The 22,089-nt window shown below is 37.1% G+C and overlaps 1 protein-coding gene across 1 annotated transcript; it reads left to right on the top strand.

The window, feature by feature from the left end:
• Window positions 1-5,371: 5,371 nt before the first annotated feature.
• Window positions 5,372-21,362, top strand: tnfaip2a (tumor necrosis factor, alpha-induced protein 2a). Its single transcript, XM_058379112.1, has 12 exons — window positions 5,372-5,507; window positions 9,512-9,658; window positions 9,800-10,451; window positions 10,548-10,662; window positions 11,527-11,649; window positions 12,369-12,463; window positions 13,510-13,602; window positions 13,844-13,967; window positions 14,450-14,575; window positions 14,741-14,896; window positions 16,782-16,903; window positions 20,478-21,362. The coding sequence occupies exons 1-12, from the start codon at window positions 5,423-5,425 to the stop codon at window positions 20,644-20,646; spliced, it is 2,007 nt and encodes a 668-aa protein (XP_058235095.1). The 5' UTR covers window positions 5,372-5,422; the 3' UTR covers window positions 20,647-21,362.
• The last annotated feature ends 727 nt before the right edge of the window (window positions 21,363-22,089 follow it).

Below are 22,089 nucleotides of genomic sequence, written 5' to 3'. Positions count from 1 at the left end.
TAAAAAAATTAAGCAGCTCATATTTGCATTACCTTGGCAGTCCAATTTGGCATCCATGATATAACAGATGAAGAATTAAATTATATATATATATATATATATATATATATATATATATATATATATATATATATATATATATATATATATGATGTTTATATGTGATTATGTTTAGAATTATAACAGAAATAACAGAAAATAGTTGCATACTTCTATAAGTTACAGTACAGATTTATAGTTTGAAACTCAAGCCTTTTATGTTTTTACCCAATCGGGCCTCACTACAATCAGCAATGTTCACAGCTGTTTGTGCATCAAATCCAACCCCTTTATTACGTCCTTAATCAGACTGTTTAATGTCTTTAATGCAGGAATATATAAACGATTTACAGTGATGTGTGAGGGATTTCCAAACAGCTGGAGATAATTTCCACTCTAGTGGTGAGCGAGCAGCTTAGAAAAAGTAGAAACGTAAGGAGGCAGTGTGGAGAGAAACCATGTGCTTTCCGGGAAGCAGAGCAGTATTTAGCACAGGCTGCCTTAGGCATACAGAGTAGGCTGACTGGCTGGTATTGTTTGTGCATGGACTTGTTCAAGGGTGTAGATAATGATGATGATGACCTTTTCAATTTCCTAGGGTCTAAGCTTTGTTTTTCTAACCAGATATATATTTCATACTAACAAAATGATTTAAAAAACATCAACTTTGCTGTATCCTACACCTTTCTATGAACAATATTCACACAATAAACTTTTACATTAAATGTTTAAGGTACACTATATTGTCAAAAGTTTTGGGACACCTCATACCAAGACATTTTGGACAATTTCATGCTCTCAACGTTGTGGGAACAGTTTGGGGATGACCCCTTCCTGTTCCAACATGACTGTACACCAGTGCACAAAGCAAGGTCCATAAAGACATGGAGAAACAAGTTTGGTGTGGAGGAACTTGACTGGCCTGACCATCAGCTTTGGGATGAATTAGAGCAGAGACTGCGAGCCAGGCCTTCTCGTCCAACATCAGTGCCTGACCACACAAATGAGCTTCTAGAGGAATGGTCAAAAATTTCCATAAACTCACTCCTAAACCATGTGGAAAGTCTTCCCAGAAGAGTTGTAGCTGTTATGGATGTAAAGGGTGGGCCAACTCCATATTGCATTCATGTGCATGTGAAGGCAGATGTCCCAGTTTTGACCTGGCTCACAGTCTCTGCTCTAATTCATCCCAAATGTGTTTTATCAGGTTGCGCTCAAAACTTTTGGCAATATAGTATGTTTCAAAGTTGCATTCCATTGCCACAGTGTTATTGTATTTGGTGATGTCATACAGATCCTGTACCCTAAAGTGAAGATATCTGTGAGAAAGGCAGCCAGAAGTGGTAATGATATGTATAATGGCATTTGAAAAAGCATGAATCATGTTAAGAGTGATGTAAGCCATTGTTTTAAAACACTGTGTCATCCGCTTCTTGCATATATAAAAACGATTAAAATGCAAACCAAAACTATGCATTGTGGTTATGTTTTCTATTCAACACATTAGTATTGAAGCTCGGGAAAGTTCTAGCGGTTCTTGAGCTTTTCTCATGAAACAGTCATCTCACCGGGCTGTTACTGAAAGCATCTCTGGAGATGACTATTAAAACTGTATTTAGTTTTCCATTCTGTTGCTAGTGTCTCGTGAAAAAGATGAAATTCTTTAATGAAAGCCTATCTCATCTTGGTGCAGTCCATTTGCAAGATAATAGACCCAAAGTAATGTGAAATGTTCAGCACCAGGCCAGGCAACTGCAGCCAATCCTCCCATATAATTCAATGCTTTGTAAATAATAAGTTAATGCTGATTAGTTTTAGGAACTGCTTCTCTTACCTGATCTTGGTTCACATCTTGTGGATACATGACATCAATGGTGTGTGATGTTTGAAACTAATAGTAACAACAAAGAAAAAAGCAGATTACCTAATAACAGTAATGATAATAATGACAATAAAAATAACACACATGCACACAAACCTAGTGCACACAGTACTAGCAGTAGAAACAACACACTTATGATCCATGCAATGAAATGATTATGCACTGGAGTAGTTAAAATAAAACTCTTCACTTGAATGGAAAATGGATAGTTAAGGTTAGTAAAGGACACAAAACTCTTGCAGCAACTTCCTGTTAAAGTACACGGATTAAAAAGGGATAAAAGTAAGCACACATTATTCTTTTGGATATTTATACACGAACCAGTTTAATAGAAATATCAAAAATAATCAAGACACAGAGCAAGGGGTGAAACCTATTCTGATATTCTTCACAATAAACAAAAAAAAATCTATCTTGCTGTACTGCAGTTTTTTATTACCCTGTAGTTTATAGAATCTGTATTTCTAAAAGCCTGTGTAATGTCTTGCAGATTGTACTATCATACTGAACAAACAATATTTCCTACTGTACACTATTACCCTATATTACAGAGGGGTACAGCTGAAAGCAAATACATATACTCTAAATATAGCCAGTACCTCTGACTATTTTTGACAGGCAGGGGAAATCCATTCCACCAGGAAAGAAAATCTGAAAATCCTCTTTGGACAGGAAAAGTTGAATTCTCAAGGTGATGTAAAGGAAAAATCTGCCTGACTGAACCAGATTAGTAAGGCAACTGCTTGTCCAGATCCTCAATGTTGTTGCGGTACTTCCTGAAGTTTGTATACAGCAGCTCAGTCTTGCTGACATTAGGCTCCCTGATGCTACACATGGAGGAGGAAGATGTTAGAGGAAGGAATAAACTCATACTTTAGCCAGTAAATAATCTGTAGTATTGAGGCTCTGTAAACCAGGCCAAGGTACATCCTTGTTTTTCCTTCAGACTTGCTGAGCAGGTCCAAAACTTTTTCAACCTTTTCCCTTTAGCAGGGCAGCCAACATGTTTCAAGGAAGCTCAATATGTAGAGGTTTTACAGCATCATGTAAGTTTACCGTAAGTTTTATTTTGTGTGTATATTATTAATAGTGTGTTGTGTGTGTGTGTGTGTGTGTTAACTACCAATGAATTAGTGTGAATGAATAACCTGTACATAAAATATTCACTGGCTAGTTCAGACAGGCACAGCTTGTTTTAGTTGATAAATAATGAGCAGAAAAAGGACACACTTATTTAGTATCCCCATTAAAACCTGCAAACTTTAAAAGAAAACCCCAACAAACTATATTGCCAAAAGTTTTGGGACACCCCTCCAAATCGCTGAATTCAGGTGTTATTTTTCAGAGGTTGGACTTGGCCCCTTAGTTCCAGTGAAAGGAACTCTTAATGCGTCAGCATACCAAGACATTTTTGGAAACTTTCATGCTCCCAGCTTTGTCCATAAAGGTCCATAAAGACATGGATGAGTGAGTTTTGTGTGGAAGACCTTGACAGGCCTGCCTTCAGTCTGACTGAGTCCTGACTTCAATCTGATAGAACACATTATTATCCACTGTCCAAGCGCACCATCAAATCTGTACAAAGATAAACTTTTTAACAAGGAGACATACTAAAGTGTCAATCAGTTCCAAATCTATAACAGTAAAATAACATCTTGACGCTTCAAGTTCACTATACAGACAAGTGTATGTCACCACCACTCACACCCATATGTAGGCCTTCATCAAAATGAGCACACAGAATTATCTAAAATGTCTTTGCATGCTGTAACGTTAAAGATTTCCCTTCAGTGGAACTAAGAGGCTAAGCCTAACCTGTTTTACATATCAGTGACACACAAAGTGAGTGCCAAGGTCGGAGAGGAGGAATGCAAGTTCCCTGCAGAGAGCTCTGACCTCATTGGGCACAAATGGTATACCCCACGGGTACATTTTAAAATGAACTGGAAACTTACCCAGAAGTGTCAAGAAACAGAAGCTCATATGAGTGTCTTTGGCCAGGTGTCCACATACATTTGCCCATATAATACACAAACATTTGTTCTATTTTCTATAACATTTTTTCTATGTTTACCTTTGAAATTGTTATACTTACTAGCTTAAAAAGCAATCAGGACTCTGATATGCACAGTTTATTATAGTGCATGTCAATTATTTTTTCATTTTCAGTTCTCTGTGTTAGTTCTTGATAAATGATACTTACACATTGGGCCAAGTGAGCTTGGAAGTCTTTGAATCACTGGCCTAGTGAGTCCTATGAGACCCATGACTGTGTGTACTTGAAATAGGACAGTCATTGAAAAAATGGCTTCACAATGAAGGAATTTAGGATCTGTATAAAAACACTGGAACGATTTGTTTGCTCCTTAATCGCACATCATGTTCATGCCAAAGTGCACAAGGCTCACTTGCAACTTGCTTGGCCAGTTTTAACACTGAAATACTGACATGCCCAAAGATCAAAGTCTTGTCGATGCAGGAATGGACAAAGGAAAGCCAAAAAACACAGCATATTTGGATGTTTACAGACTCTTTTAGGCACCCAGTTAATCCTTTACTATCCAAAATGGCTGAAAGGCACTGTTGACTCTTGTCTTATTCAATATACAGTCCACTCTGAAAGTATTGGAACAACAAAGCCAATTCTTTTGTTTTGCTAGAAACTGCGATTAAAATGAAAATATAGAATATATAGAAAATAGAATATGAGACAATAGAGAATAGAATTTAGCTTTTATTTCCTGATATTTACATCTAGATATGTTAAACATCAGTTTAAAAGAAAGTATAGAAATAGATAAAGTCAAAACAATGAATTAAAGTAAATCCATCCATCCATCCGTCGTCTATACCCACTTTATTCATAATTAGGGTCACAGGGATCTTCTGGAGCCTATCCCAGCACACATTGGGTGAAAGGCAATACAGCCTGGACAGGTCACCATTCCCTCACAGGGCCACACATATACAGACAACCACACACACTCACACTCTCCTATGGGCAATTTAGGATCACCAATCAACCTAACGTACATGTGTTTGGACTGTGTGAGGAAACCGGAGTACCCGGAGTAAACCCACGCAGGCACGGGGAAAACATTCAAACTCTACACAAAAAGGCCCCTACCTGTTCAGGCCCAGGATTCAAACCCAGGACCTTCTCACTGTGAGGCAACAATGCTAACCTCTAAACCACCATGCTGCCATGAACGCAACTAACTTTCTAGAATCTAGAAAAATCCTGAAATCTTGCACAAAAACTGTAATGCTTTTGAGGTGTAATGTATCACTAAGTTTCAGACCCAAGAGTGTTTTTTGGCTTCGAATGATTACTGTGGAGGGAAAAAAATAAAGGAAACTGAAAGTAAAAGAATTTCCTTTGTGGGAATGCCCATTACATTCTCCACCCTTACTGGGCCGGTATAAAGCACAGTGAGAGGCTGTCTCACTTACAGAACCGAGGACAGAACAGCAGACAACTGGCTGACAGAAGAGTAGAAGATGAGCTCAAAGATGAGCAAATCTGGCTTAATCATGATGAAGCCCCTGCAACTCCCTGCAATAAACCTTCGAAGGAAAAGTAAAGGTCAGGAAAATCTTTATTTGAGCATCTTTACAATGCTTCTGTTAAACGTAATTGTGAGTGAATAATGAAATGGTTCTGTTATTAAATACAGTTATTTTTAATTGAATATGCAATGAAATGACAGAAAACAGAGTTAATATATAACAGCAAGCATTGATGATTATTATTTGTTATTGTTTTCAAATTCTTCTCATTATGATGATGATGATGGTGATGATGATGATGATGATTATTATTATTATTATTATTATTACAAGACAGACAACCCAGATAATAATCAAAATGTCTATTCTTTATCGTCTCTAAATCCTACATTTCTGTTGCATCAAAGATGGATACCTAGGCAGAGAAACGGCATTACAATAATAATTAAAAAAAGATGTATAAAGTAATGTTTAACTCTTCTTCTCCAAAATGCAGTTTCGGATGAATCTGAGCAATACACACGACATGTAAATGATGCAATGAACGCATTTAGCTTGATAAACGAATAATTAAATCAATCGTTTCGCAACAGATCGACAGCATATACTTGACCCACTCGTTATTTCACGTAGGTCTTATTCTGAATAAAAAGGACCGTAAACAACTGTAATATACCTAACCCCAATTGCATTTTTCTTTGAAAAGGATCAGGGACAAGGAAATATGAAAGGAGAATAATGTTATAATCCAATAATCGCCTTCCTGCCGTCCTCCTGCGCGCGCGCGTGCGCACCTTTCATAATACGCATCATATTTCCTTGTCCCTGATTATTTTTCTTATATTATTTTCTAAGGAAAACAATCAGGAAATAATTTCGTCTATATATATAAATATATATAGACGAAACGTAAGCGTGACTATTCAACTTGAAATTCCTATTGTGTTAATACTCCTCAGTCTTTTGTCTCATACCGGCTCCATCCTCGTTCATGGAGTGAAGTGAAATAAATCATCATGGCTGCGCATAGCGTCAGACACAAGCAATGCCGCATTCCTACCCTTCAGTGTGTTATCCTGTATATACAAGTATTTGCTCGCTTGTTAAATCGAAAACACTGACCATAAAGTACGCAGATTGCGGAAAATAGAAAAATACATACGTCACAGTTGATGAGAAAGGACGAGCATGGATGCGTCAGCGTTTCCCCCCCCCCAGTACCAAAGAACAGATGTGTCGCGCCAATGCGTCACACCCGAAAATAAAAATAAAACATAAATTACTACTATTATTTTGATTTTTGCATTACAAAGCACAGTATTGATTATAGTGGTGTTACCGGAATTACACTGCAGTACAGCTGAAGGTTCGATCCAGAGGCTGACTGACTCATCTTCAGTAACATCGGCTCTGTTTTACACTGGACTACACAGCGCTTTACATATTAAATATTAAATAAAAAAACCTCTAGGGACCGTCTAAAAAGTGCAAACATTTTTTTAAAGACTTTATATATTGATTCGTACAAGCCTGCTCTATATAGCTTTCAGTTTTCCAAAATATTCATTGTGTGGCGTTTATTAAGCGGATGTTCCTCAGTACGAGCCTATATACAGCATGAGTGTGCAATCAGTTGTCTGCAGACTTCCAGTGCGTGTGTGTGTGTGTGCGCGCGCGCGTGTGTGTGTGATTGGGGTTGTACACGTTTGCAAACTAAAACCCCAAAAAGAAAGATAATGTGGAAAATTAGCTTTTTTCTAGATGTAATAATTTGATTTCAGTATTGCCCAAGTCATGTTACATTGAAATATTTATATTTAATATAAATGTTTAACATCATATAATATAATAATATATTTATACATATAATTATATTAACATCAGGGTCATTTAAGTAGTAAGATTATACAGTCACTCCTACTCCACCAATGGAAAAAAAAAAACGGCATAAAATACTGTTTCGACATTTCCTTCAAATTGTTGGTCAGCTATTATTTTTCAGGGGTTGGCCCCTTAGTTCCAGTGAAAGGAACTCTTAATGTCAGGAGTTGGTGCCTCTACTGGTGCAGAATCCAGACCCAAATGCAGGGATAAGATGAACAAAAAACATGTATTTTATTAATAAATGACAAAAACTACAGAGACATGGAAACACTGGGATAAACTAGGCAACTAAGTACAACATAACAAAAACAAGCAGCAAAAACCAGGAGACTAAACCACATAACAAATGACAAAGACTCAGCAAGGAAAATGTCCAGCTGTCCATGACACTTAATGCTTACCAAGACATTTTGGACAATTTCATGCTCCCAACTTTGTGGGAACAGTTTGGGGATGACTGCTTCCTGTTCCAACATGACTGCACACCAGTGCACAAATCAAGGTCCATAAAGACATGGATGAGCGAGTTGGGATGAATTAGAGTGGAGACTGTGAGCCAGACCTTCTCGTCTTACCTCACAAATCACCTTACAAATGTGCTTCTAGAGGAATGGTCAAAAAAATTTCCATAAACACACTCCTAAATCTATTGAAAAGCCTTTCCAGAAGAGTTGAAGCTGTTATAGCTGCAAAGGGCGGGCCAACTTCGTATTAAATTCATGTGCATGTAAAGGCAGACATCTCAAAACCTTTGGCAATATAGTGTAGGTAGCCTAAGCTGCATTTACACTTGCACTTTCACTTTGGAAATTTGGAAGTCAGTACATGAATTTGTGTCATTTTCAACCATGAATTTGCACTACATTGTGGGAAAACAACTTTGTGAGCTTTGAACTTGATTGATTCATCATCACATGCAGATGAGTACAAAGAAAACCAGCTTTTAAAATCAGGATACAGATCCATCTAAATGATTTGGTGTAGCTTACGCACAACTATACTAAAAGATATATATTTAAACAGAACTATACTAAAAGCTTAATATTTACACACAAATATACTAAAAGATATATATTTAAACAGAACTATACTAAAAGATAAATATTTACACAAAAATATACTAAAAGATAAATGAGACCCACTGTGTTAAAATAAAACAATAGTACATGTTTATTAAATGAACCTTTTTTTGATTTTGTAAATATATTACTCTACCTTTGCACAACTTAAAGTAATTTTTGTCATCTCATCAAGAAAACTATAAATATCAATAAACAACATATGAGTCTTTATGACTATTCTGACTTTTCTTAAAGAATATAAAAAAATAATGCATTATTAATATTATTAAGACTGGCCTCATCCAAGGTTGGATCTTTAGTGTAAATTTTGGAGTTTTATATTTAGCATACTATATTTATCTAGACTGTATAAAATATACACTGCATGCCATAAAAAGTAGGTGGATACCTGCTTATCATATGTTTTGAGTTTGGACCTTTTAATTATAGTGAAGAGAAACTGAAGCATACAAAGACATTGTAGAAAGTTCTGTGCTTTTTTCTTTGTCACAGTTTGGGGCAGAACCAAATTTTGCATGTAATGGTGAGATGTCCAGAAACCTTCAGTGTACATATCTATGCAATTAAATCCTGATATGGAAGCAACCTAATGTAGCACCACTGGCCTAAATACGAGGCCTAAATGTGATAAATTTACTAGACCCATTTTATTGCCATGGATTTTATACCAGTGTGTAATGTATAGGATATTTCATGACATTTCAGGAAACAGGATGTTGTTGCAGACTTGGATGGTTTCACACACACACACACACACACACACACATACACACACAGACACACACACACACACACACACACACACACAGTGTTTCCCTTAAGAGTCTCTTTCCTATTAAAGTCAACGTGTTCATGGGTTTTTGGGACTTCCCCCTTCACAGTGTATATGGACTGGAAGGAATTTTACACACACACACACACACACACACACACAGAATGGATCCGTTACTATGGTAACAGTACCTTGTGTTTACTGTATTCAGTTGGGTGTTATAGATTATATTAAATAGCCTAATTAATCAGCAGATTGATAATCACACAGTATTTATATAATATTTTTTGTATAGTGTTTCATTTTTAACTCTCCATTGGTTTATGGATTGTACTTTTACAGGTGAATCAGACACTCATGACAATAACTCTACCACGGGTGAACAGAAATCTGAGGAGTCCCCAGCAGAGGAGAAACACAAACCTAAGCTAAAAATTCCAGGCATATTAAAAAAAAAAAAAAAAAAGCAAAAGCAAAAGGACACTCCAGGTATACTGAATAGATTTTCATCCACTAATGATATTTTTTTTATTTAATAGCAATAATAACTATTAAAGAGCACACTTTTAGATAAAAGTCAAAAGTTAAAAACAAAAACAGCTGCATTAAAGTATTCTCACATGCTTTCAGATATCCCAGTAATCTTGGATTTCAACCAGAATCTGGCACAGAATCATTTGTCAGAAGCTAGCCAGCAACTTACAGCAGAGGAAGAGCGCCTCTTCATCCCCCAGTCATCAGATGCAGAAGTGATTTGCACTGAGGATGAGGAGAACAGATTGGAGGAGGACTTTGAAGCCTTGCTGCTTCATCTAAGGATGGCTGTCAATGATTCCTTTAAGAAGGAGAATCAGGAGAAACTGAAAAGTGCTGTACAGGTTATAGATCAGCAGGAGGAACGAGACAAGCACTGGGAGGAAGCAGCAGAAGAGAATCGTCCATGCTGGAGGCCACTAAAATGCAGAGAGATCCATGACACGTTGCTCAAGGAGTTAGTCGAGGTACGGCTGCAGCAAGCAAACAAAGAAGAGAATTGGGGAGACGATCTGTCCACCTCCTTGAAGAGAGAAGTGTGTCGGATGGGCAAGCGCATTCAAAAGGACCTGCTCCAAGTTGTCCAGGATGTGCAGCAGTGTTACACATCAGACTTTGACATTTGCAACGTGTATGCACAGCTCTACCATCAAGCGTTCTCCGCAAAACTGACCGAATACGCTCGAACAAACATAGAGATACAAGACTGCACCTATATACTATGCTGGATTCATGTTTACTATCCAAAGTAAGGGACAGGTGATAAAACATGCTCATGGACGTTCATGGTTGTAACAAAAAAGTTTAGAAAAAACTGTAAATTAATTTTTTACTAATTTTTCAGGGATATTTTAAAACACAATAAACTGGAACCACACATCAACAGTGAATCATTAGGAGCTTTGATACTTGAGGAAGATCGTAAGGCACTGGAGGAGCAGTATCTGTCACACAAAGAGGTGATGCAAAATAATAGTAATTTTTAATTCTAATAATGACGGTAATGACACGCTGACTTGAACACAATTTACTTATCGTCTCAAAGACATTTTGATAAAATCATAACAATAGCTGATAGACAAATAGTGTTGTTAATGCCTCTGTCGAAAAAACATTCTCAGTGTATTTCAGTCAATAAGAACGTAGTTGGTAACTTATAAGCATCTGGATGAAGCTCATTCATGAGGAAGTTTGATGCATTGGAGATTTAAAGAGCTTGCAAAGCTTCATCAGGAATAATGGTTTTTTGAATTAATGATATAAACCAGCTATTTTTTTAATGCTAATATTACCATTATTATCCAGTGTGTCTTACAATATATATTTTTTTGTTCCTTTCTGTCTCTTTAGCATTTGTATTTTAGTACAAAAAAGACCCTTTACATTTAAAAATGTTTTAGTTTGTCCACTGTGTTAAAATTTTAATTATTCATCTCCAAAAAGTTTAACAATATAAAGAAAACACACTGTTTTAAACAAAACATCCTGTAGACAATTAAGATTCATTGTCATCCTGTAAGTCATGATATATATGATTATCCTGTTACTAAGTAGAACATATGTGGGAATAATAGAATAAATAATAAAATGTCAACTAACAGAGGACACCAATGAATAGTTGGGGTTTCAGTATAAGAAAGTTTAAAAAGAAAGGCAAAAAAAGAGAGAAAAGATCTACGAACAGATATGAACAGATGTGTCCAGACTGTTCACATATGCAAAACAGGTGTTTATAAATGTATATAAAAAGCCTACTTACAATTATGTGTGGATGTTCTGAATTTTTATGAAATTTCAAGGTCATATTATATATCTTTTGGTAGCTGGAGGTCAGGAAATGGTTGTCCAATGCTCATAAAAAAGAGGAGGAAATTTGGCAGACGTGTAACAAACCTGAGCTCATTGATGGGTGCTACTTCTCCAACCTTGCTTTGGATGTTATACCGGTAAGTGCAATATTGGGTTTTTGTTCGTTACCCACCTGGCCACATGTCTAAACCATTTTTGTGTTGCACTGCATTATGATACACTATATTGGCAAAAGTTTTGGGACACCCCTGAAAGTCTTGAATTCAGCTGCTGTTTTTCAGGGGTTGGGCTTGGCCCCTTAGGTCCATAAAGACATGGGTGAGGTCAGTCGAGTTCCTCAATACCAAACTCGCTCATCCATGTCTTTATGGATCTTGCTTTGCGCACTGGTACACAGTCATGTTGGAACAGGAAGAGGTCATCCCCAAACCTTGAAATTGTCCAAAATGTCTTGGTATGCTGAAGCATTAAGAGATCCTTTCATTGGAACAAAGGGGCCGAGCCCAACGCCTGAAAACCAACATCCTGAATTCAATGATATGGAGGGGTGTCCCGAAATGTTTTGGCAATATAGTGTATCTTGTGAAAATATCTTGAATACAGGAAACAGTATATAATATTTTATTTATTGTAGAACTATTTTATTAGACAGTTATATTACATATATTAGAAGTATATGAAATAAGCTAAATTACCTGTCAGAGGTTGAAATGAGTAAAATATATACTGTATATGTTTAATATGCTTTGATTTGTTTTAAAAAAAGAAATAGAAGCATATTGGATAAAATCTCATTTTTTTTGCAGCATCTTCTTGTCTAAACCATGTCATAAATAAATCATCCACTTGTTTACAGATTATTAATGGATCCGTGAAAGAAACCGTGGATATTCTGGGTAACACGGATAATGCTCAAAGAATTCTGATTCAGCTGGAAAGCTTCCTATTGAGGTACACAAAATAATCTTGTCACATTGAAGTGCTGTGTTTGCAACTCTATTTTTAGAGTCTGTATAAAGCCCACTGCTGGGTCCTTGAGCAAGGCACTTAACCTTCAGCTGGTCAGTTGTGCTGGAAAAAAAAATAGATGAATGTTGGTCACTTTGCTCAAATAACTGTAGATTTAAATGTGAAACAATATGTTACTGTAACATGAATGCCCCAATCCTAGTCTATGCATTTTGTCACAGTGTGGAAGCTTAGATGAATGCAGTTATACAATTCCAAAAACATTCAAGGTGAAGGTCAAAAACAGGCTTCGGGTTTGGGCAATTATCAAACAGGATGTTGAAGGAAAAAAGACGGAGAGAGATAAAAAGGCAAAGGAGTGTAGAGTATTGAAAGGGCTTGGTGAGGTCCCACAGGGCTTGGTGAGGTCAGAGTAGACACTGCTGAGCCTGTACTTCACAAATTTTACTTTGAAAGCATATCTCTCATTATGACTGAGTGTGTGGGTGTATAATTGGCAACAAGGATGTGTGTGTGTGTATGTGTGTGTGTCCTTAGAGACTGTGTGGAGCTGAGGATAATAGTTAGTGGTGACCGTGTTTGTAGGCTGTGGTGTGCTCTTGGGAACTGGACCAAAGTCAGGGTTGACCAAACACAGTTAATTATTTGGAAGTTTATCAAAATATATAGATATTTTTTTTTACTGTTTAGCAATCCAGTTTACCAGCCAGCTTTTGCTGTTTGCAGTTCAATAGCTAACCACTGACCCTTTCTGTACAGCAAGTAAACAAATCTCTCTTCTCCCTAACAAATGAGATATATATTTACAAAATCCAACAATGATTAAGTTTATCATCATGAGAACAGGAAGTTTATAAAGAAAAGGAAATTAAATGGATATCAGTGACTCAGAAGTATCAAACTACTGTATATCTACTGCAACTATTTTAACTAGAGCCTGGACTTTCAAATGGTATGTGATGTATGGGACTTAAAAATAAATAAATAAATAAATAACTAAATAAATAAAATATTGTTTCTCTTGACAGCTATAAGAAATCCTTAGCTGATCTTTTCAAAGCAAAGCACACCAGTCTCTCGGAAATACTGAAAGCCAGTCTGGTTACCATCAAGCAGTTACGGTGAGATTCTGACACAGAATAATAATACACATTAAGGCTAATGTAAATACAGTAAGCATGGACAGTTTTAACCTTGCTTTACAGTCTTTATTATTTACACAGGCATGTGCAAAATCAGTACAGAATGAATTTTGTAATGTAATGTAATGACTGAATGAACAGACATCAAGACACTTGCAAAAAATATTGGAACATCACAGCTGTTGTTCTGTGGTAACACCAAGTGACTGTGTATCTGCAGGGAGTATATCGAGAAACAAGAAAATCTCTCAGATGAACTGAAAGGATCCTTGCTGTCCATTGTCTCCGAGATGAGAAACTCCTGTCACAGTTATTTACTCAGTCCCATACACAAGAAGCTCAAGGTATCTACAACGAACTCATCCACACTAGCATATCAGTGGATCTTATTCATTAAAGTTTAATGCACTCACTGTAAAATGAGCGCATGGATATTCCACCAAAATCAGCTTCAAGTGGAAAATATCTTAAATACGGTAAAATATAGTAAATAATACGTCTATTAGTTTCTCAATTCGGTAGAATTTTTTTCAGGACCATAATATACTGTATATATATATATATATATATATATATATATATATATATATAATATGATGTAGATAATTTTTTTTAGAAATTTCTCAGTATTAAGGGATCACACAGTCTGCTAAACACGTGTTACAGATGACATAAAATGTAGGAGGAGATTAAATTCAGATGTATTTGAAGTTCATCCAGTGATTTATGAAGCAGCCAAAAAAACAAAAAAGGTGCCAGAAATCATGAAAAAGACAAATTCTCAGTAGATGACTTAGGTATTTGAACCCCGGTTATTTTCCCACAGGAACAGTATAAAAAGCTGTGGACTCCAGCCTGGTTTTCCGAAAGTCAAACGATTGTTGGAGACCTGCTAAGCATTCTGGAGGAAGAGATCCAGGATTTCTCAGACATACAGTCTGGATGCATGAGGGTCAGTCAGAAACTCTATTAACAAGATCTTATAATTCAGTACAGCATGACAAAAATGATAAAAATGATTAAAGTGGTGGTAAACATGTTGTAGCCCATAGTGTTGAAATCTGCATGTGTGTGTGTGTGTGTGTGGGTGTGGATGGGTGTGGGTGTGGGTGTGTAGGAGCTGTTGAATCAGCTGCATTCTGAAGTGATGACAGAATACGTGAGGAGGATGTTTAAGGGGAAACTGAAACTAAAAGACAAGGATGACCAGGAGGCAGCTGCAAACTTTCTATGTGAGGACAGTGTGAGAATAAACTCACAGTTCATAAAAATCGTGAGTATGCAATATACAACATATACTATATGCTATATACCATACATGTAGAAGGAAAAAGGCTGACCGTCTAAGATTTTTTTAAAATTAGACTGACCATTTTCGTGACCCACATTCAAAATCTGTGCAATTTTATTCTGGTCCCAGTGAGAGTAAAACTATACACACAGTCCTTTTAAATCTGCCAGATAATATGAGGACGCAAGAGCAAGCAAGGCAGATTAAATGAGAAGATAAACATTTACAAAAAGTCAAGGTCAAAAAAACAAGCATTCAACAACCAATAGCAATGAGACTAGGCACACACACACACACACACTTCCTGCATGCCGCATTTAATCACTCACATAACCAAGTATGTCTTTTTTTCCACTGGGGTCTGAAACTGTATTCCAGATGTTGAAAGCGAAAGGACTATAGGGTTTATGGATGTTTCCCACAGAGCGCACGGCATCACTGGGTGTTTGTGCTGAAAAGAATTTTACACATGACATGTGTAACCACTTTTCTTATTAGCTACATTAATTTCATGCCATCAGACTGTTTAGCCCCCTAAGCGCTAATTCATAATTCACTTATTCCTCTGAAAGCATATTGTCCAGTTTAAAGGAGTACATTCTAGAGAATTAGAATGTTCACAGATTCTGGTCATGAAATATTTTGTGATGTTTTTGCCCAAACAGAAAGCACAAGCAAATAAAACACATGCACTCCCATGCATTCATAAACACACAAGTTCCCAGCGTCCCTCATCTTTAAGCCCGCCCTTAACCGCAAACATAAATAAAGCCAAGCTATCTTCCCCTCAGTCTGTTTTCTCAACCCCCAGTGTTACACCAAAAGTGAAACAGAAAATGTCTGGGGATTTTCCCCCAATCTAACTGGAGACTGGGTGTTAGTTTGTGCATCTCTCGATAATAAAAGACACATACAGAAAAAAACATTATTTTTAAATTTTTGTTAAAGATCGTTGTGTCTGATAGCTGTTGTGCTTAGCTGTAGATGATAACGGTGTCATTGGAAATGGCATTTATTTTGCATTTATCAAATATTAACCACCCCCTATAGCATTTTATCCATACAACAAAACAACCCCCCAAACTCAATACCTCAAAATACGTTTGGTGTCTGAATTCGCTTCTATTTTTTTTCAGACATTTCTGCTAACAAGCACAAGAATCTTATTGTCACTGTACACATAGCAAGCTCACACATCCTTTAGAAGACACTATTCAGCACAGTGACACTGTTTGTTAAGAACAAAAGAGCAAAATATGCCTGTATTGAAAAACAAACACACATGAATATGTAAAACTTCAGCATACAAATCAAACTGAACTGTTTCCCCTCCAGCCAGTTGTGCCTTTTCATACAGCAGCCACCAGTCAGGAAGGGTGAGGGCAAACATGTGAGACACGTGCAGCTGGCTGACTTCATTTTTCCAAACTGCTGCTCATGGCAATGCACTCAGAGGAACGCGCTGCTGGCTCTCTTAGACACACACACAGGCACACACACACACACACACACACAGAGTCTGGGTTTAATACAGCTGTTTCTCACTGCTATGCGAAGCAGCTTTTGTCTTTATAGAGAAGATCATATAGTGTCAGAAACCACACTTATAACTTAACATTACTTAACACCACATAGATTGAAGGTTTGTTAGTCTACACTTCCTTTTAAACATCTTACATCTTTGTGAATAAATGTCAGCCTTGCAATTACAAACATGCCTTCGATGTCTTTTGTAGTGAAATGTATAGCCAGACAAAAGCACTGCACATGCTTGAGGATGACATTTAGCAAAATGTCCTGGAAACTATTCAATCAGTAATACACAAATAGATGATAATCTGAATACATTACCGCTCTTTTCCCACAGGGATCTGAAGAGAAATGGCTTTCCAGCATTTTACCCAAAATGTCAGAAGTGGTAAGGCTGCAGGACCCAGGAGCACTTCAGCTTGAGATAATTATGCTGGCAAGAACCTACTCTGACATCAGGTGAGTGTGCACAGTGCTCAATGGCGGCTTAATGGTTAAAACGATGGACTACTGATGGGATAGTTGTCAGACTGGATGGATGTCAAGCTGCCATTGTTGAGCCATTAACCTTCAACAGCTTAGTTGTATAAATGGGGTAAAAGTACCTTGCTCTGGATCAACTAAATGTCCTAAACATAAAATGTAATTGCTCACAATTAAGTTGATACCATGGGACATAAATCCTAACCAGTGTTATATGAAGTAAACAACATTCATATACACTGATCAGGCATAACATTATGAGCACTGAGAGGTGAAGTGAATAACACTGATTACACTATATTGCCAAAAGTATTCGCTCACCCATCCAAATAATCAGAATCAGGTGTTCCAATCACTTCCATGGCCACAGGTGTATAAAATCAAGCACCTAGGCATGCAGACTGTTTTTACAAACATTTGTGAAAGAATGGGTCGCTCTCAGGAGCTCAGTGAATTCCAGCGTGGAACTGTGATAGGATGCCACCTGTGCAACAAATCCAGTCGTGAAATTTCCTCGCTCCTAAATATTCCACAGTCAACTGTCAGCTGTATTATAAGAACGTGGAAGTGTTTGGGAACGACAGCAACTCAGCCACGAAGTGGTAGGCCACGTAAACTGACGGAGCGGGGTCAGCGGATGCTGAGGCGCATAGTGCGAAGAGGTCGCCAACTTTCTGCAGAGTCAATCGCTACAGACCTCCAAACTTCATGTGGCCTTCAGATTAGATCAAGAACAGTGCGCAGAGAGCTTCATGGAATGTTTCCATGGCCGAGCAGCTGCATCCAAGCCATACATCACCAAGTGCAATGCAAAACGTCGGATGCAGTGGTGTAAAGCACATCACCACTGGACTCTAGAGCAGTGGAGACGCGTTCTCTGGAGTGACGAATCGCGCTTCTCCATCTGGCAATCTGATGGACGAGTCTGGGTTTGGCGGTTGCCAGGAGAACGGTACTTGTCTGACTGCATTGTGCCAAGTGTAAAGTTTGGTGGAGGGGGGATTATGGTGTGGGGTTGTTTTTCAGGAGCTGGGCTCGGCCCCTTAGTTCCAGTGAAAGGAACTCTGAATGCTTCAGCATACCAAGACATTTTGGACAATTCCATGCTCCCAACTTTGTGGGAACAGTTTGGAGCTGGCCCCTTCCTCTTCCAACATGACTGTGCACCAGTGACCAAAGCAAGGTCCATAAAGACATGGATGACAGAGTCTGGTGTGGATGAACTAGACTGGCCTGCACAGAGTCCTGACCTCAACCCGATAGAACACCTTTGGGATGAATTAGAGCGGAGACTGAGAGCCAGGCCTTCTCGTCCAACATCAGTGTGTGACCTCACAAATGCGCTTCTGGAAGAATGGTCAAAAATTCCCATAAACACACTCCTAAACCTTGTGGACAGCCTTCCCAGAAGAGTTGAAGCTGTTATAGCTGCAAAGGGTGGACCGACGTCATATTGAACCCTATGGATTAGGAATGGGATGTCACTTAAGTTCATATGCGAGTCAAGGCAGGTGAGCGAATACTTTTGGCAATATAGTGTATCTCCTCATCAGGGCACCTGTTAGTGGGTGGGATATATTAGGCAGCAAGTGAACATTTTGTCCTCAAAGTTGATGTGTTAGAAGCAGGAAAAATGGACAAGCATAAGGATTTGAGTGAGTTTCATGAGGGTCAAATTGTGATGGCTAGACGACTGGATCAGAGCATCTCCAAAACTGCAGCTCTTGTGGGGTGTTCCCGGTCTGCAGTGGTCAGTATCTATCAAAAGTATCCTTTAGGTCCTGTAAGTCATTTAAGTCCTGTAAGTATATTTTGGCCCCATGGAGACCCCACCTCACAACTTACAGGACTTAAAGGATCTGCTGCTAACATCTTGGTGCCAGATACCACAGCCCACCTTCAGGGATCTCCTGGAGTCCATGCCTCGACAGGTCAGGGCTGTTTTGGCAGTAAAATGGAACCAACACAATGTTAGGCAGGCGGTTATAATATTATGCCTGATTGTTGTATGTGTGGAGGTAAAAAAATGCCCTTAATGGTTTTCTTCCTGGATCTCTGGTTTCCTTTGACTGTCTAAAAACATACCAGTAGGCTATGCCAATTTACGTCTAGGTGTAGATGTCATGCAGCATCAAAACAATAGCTACAGGTTATCTGACAGATTTTTCTCTTCACGCTTTTTATTATATTCTATTATTTTAGTACAAATGTTATAACTTAAAATGACAGCAGTCATCTTTTTCAGGGGCTGTCACAGTTAAGACAAATACTATATATATATATTTTTTTAGCTAGTATCTGCCTTACACATTCAGTTTATTTTTAAAATAATAATATGCTAGCAGGTCAGAGTTACATTTTGTACATTTCGGACACGAAAACCATGTAAAGGCCATGTTTAAAAAAAGATTTCAAAAACATACAATGTGAAATTTACAGGCCACATCCAAACATCCTGTGTTATTTCCTAAAAAAGCAATCAGATCAAATCAGTTCAACCTAAATGTTTTGTCTTAGCACATATTTTGTGTTGAAAACATGGGCGTAACTTCGTTCTGAAAATAGCTTGGTCTTACAGTTAAAAATAATAATAAAATAAGATAAAAAATTAAACAGATTACACTTCCGGAAGCAAAAGACTGATGTTTTCACTTTAATTACCGTGTGAATTTACACTAAGAATAAATAACAGATGCTTTGGAAGCCTTTTAAAAAATCTTCATCTAATTTGTGCCTTTAGTGAAATCGGTTAGTCTGAAAAAGTAAATAAACCAACCAGATTCCATACGCTGGGTGATTATTAAAAAGACAATGATTTCCAGTATAAGCCTCACAATTTAGATTTACATACAATATATGCATTGATATAATGTTTGTAAGCTTCTATAAATAATCACGAAGTGTAACTCAAACATCTGCTGGTCCTACATGTCTGTTTCCCAGATATTTATAAATTTATCCATAGGAGATACATTTGATTAGAAATGCCACCATAAGAAACTAACAAGAACGGGGCTGAACTGACATTTTTAACCCAGCATATCAGATCTATTATAATATGTAAGGAATATAATAATCTGTAATCTGCTCTATAATGTATAATAATCAGTGATGTATCTATGGCCGGAACGTAGGTGGGACAACATATTGTATGTTTTAACATCTTTCATAATAACTTCATAATTCACTCTTAGCTGTGACTCACATGCCTAAAATATTATATATCTAAAATAATATTAAACAGAAAGTCCTGTGTTATTTATTTTTATAGCTTATTTGTCCATGTATAAAACTGTACTGCATTCATTCCACTTGCTTTTTAAACTATTCGAAATTATTTTCATCAGGATTCATTCAACTTATTTCAGAGAAGAGAATCTTTCCAGTTATACATTTCAAGAAACTACAGTGACGTTAGAAGAGCATGAGAAATGCTTTAAATCGAAACCTTGCAACTCTTTTAGCATTACTGTGCATGAATATGAGACTTTATATTGCTTATAGAGAAATGATCCACATTAACAACACTTCCTATGGTTTGTGTTAACAGTGAATACCAAGTCATTGCACTCCTGGACCTGAAGGCAAACCTCTCCAAAGCAGATGTGCGTAGCATCAAAAAGAGCCTGACTGAAAACAGGGAAACAGGGGATGTTGAGCCTACAACAGCTTTCTTCAGTAACGTTTGTGTAAAAAGGAAGTTAATGCCTGTGTTTTAATTAATGAGGAGTTCAAATCAGTGTTAGTGCAAATTATCATCTATTAGCCCTGCTACAGTATAGGCAATGATAGCCTTACTAACCTTTTTGTGCAAGAGACAATTTTTTAAAAATGTGAAACATGAGAATGTAGTCATAAAACATTTCATGTCTGCTGTTGTATATAACTTTTCCATTTTTCAGTCATGTTCATGTCTATAATTATATTTTAGTTGAATTTACATGCCTGTATATAAGTATGCCATGTTGCATATTTTGTTCTTAATGTTGGGTCTGCATTAAGATCACCAGTGTATTAATAATAATTCTCTTTTTTTTGTACCTTATCCGCAGTGTATGTGATATCAATCAATCTACTACAACTATAGTCAAAGCTGAGTAGGCTTGTGAGGCTTAGCAAAGTGATAAATCATGAGATTTTCTCGCCAAGAAGCAGTTGCTTTTCCATTACAGCATACACCTGAGAGCGCCAAAAAAAATTTTATTAATTAAAAAAGAAATTAATTGTAAGCTATCTTTTTGCGAGCATCAATCAGTGGGGTTAAGCATTTAATGCTGGAGGCATATCAGTAATATACTATTATCCTGTTCAAACCTGCTGAGAATGCTCTCCTGTAAATAGGTGTGAATGAGTATGGAAATAATGTAAGTCATACATATTCATTACTGATGTAGAGCTTTTAATGTATTGTGCAATAAATAAATAATACTTCTTATTTCTTGAGTTGTATGTCTTATTTAAACAGAAAATATAAAGAGCTAAGAAAGAATATATTATTATTATTATTATTATTATTATTATTATTATTATTATTATTATTATAGTCTATACATCTTACATCTAGACTAATGTATTAGGTATTAAATGGTCATGATTAATGTGTGGTAGGAAAAAATATTAGTGATGTTCTCTCTTGTCATTGATTATTTATGGTTCCTTCACCATGTTAATTTAGTGGGAAAATGTAGTAGAGGGAGTTTCACATTTTTCACGGTGGGTGAGCTGGCTACATTAAACTGTCCCTAGGCGTAAGTGTGTGTGTGTGTGTGTGTGTGTTCATGTGGTGAGGTGTACTTCAGGATAGACTCTGGATCCACAGAGAGGTGCAGAGCAGTCTAATGCAGTTAGTAAAGCTGAAACAGAATAAACATAAATTAGATTAGCACAAAGCTGGTTTCCTAATCTAATCACAGTAGCAGAGACTGATAGCTTAAATTGCTGATGCCTTCTTATTTCTCCTTTCTTTCTCCTTACCTATTGTAGTATACTTATTACTTCTTTTGTCCTTTTTGGTACCATAATCCTCACTGTGTGTGATATCTATCAATCTACCACAACTTTAAAGACCTCTTCAGTCAAAGCTGAGTGAGCTTGTGAGGCTTAGCAAAGTGAAAAATCATGAGATTTCTTGAACAGCAGCAGTTGTTCTTCTTATACAGCAG

The sequence above is a fragment of the Hemibagrus wyckioides genome, linkage group LG25, assembly GCF_019097595.1.
Source record: "Hemibagrus wyckioides isolate EC202008001 linkage group LG25, SWU_Hwy_1.0, whole genome shotgun sequence".
Taxonomy (NCBI): domain Eukaryota; kingdom Metazoa; phylum Chordata; class Actinopteri; order Siluriformes; family Bagridae; genus Hemibagrus; species Hemibagrus wyckioides.
Note: the sequence above shows the minus strand (reverse complement) of the source record. Positions and strands in the feature narration are given on the sequence as shown.

Excerpts from the sequence above, each read along its gene's own strand:
- tnfaip2a (XM_058379112.1), top strand. The coding sequence starts at position 5,423 with ATGAGCTCAAAGATGAGCAAATCTGGCTTAATCATGATGAAGCCCCTG. Across the intron at positions 5,508-9,511 it reads CCTTCGAAGGAAAAGTAAAG|GTGAATCAGACACTCATGAC; the intron begins GTCAGGAAAATC and ends GTACTTTTACAG. Across the intron at positions 9,659-9,799 it reads AAAGCAAAAGGACACTCCAG|ATATCCCAGTAATCTTGGAT; the intron begins GTATACTGAATA and ends ACATGCTTTCAG.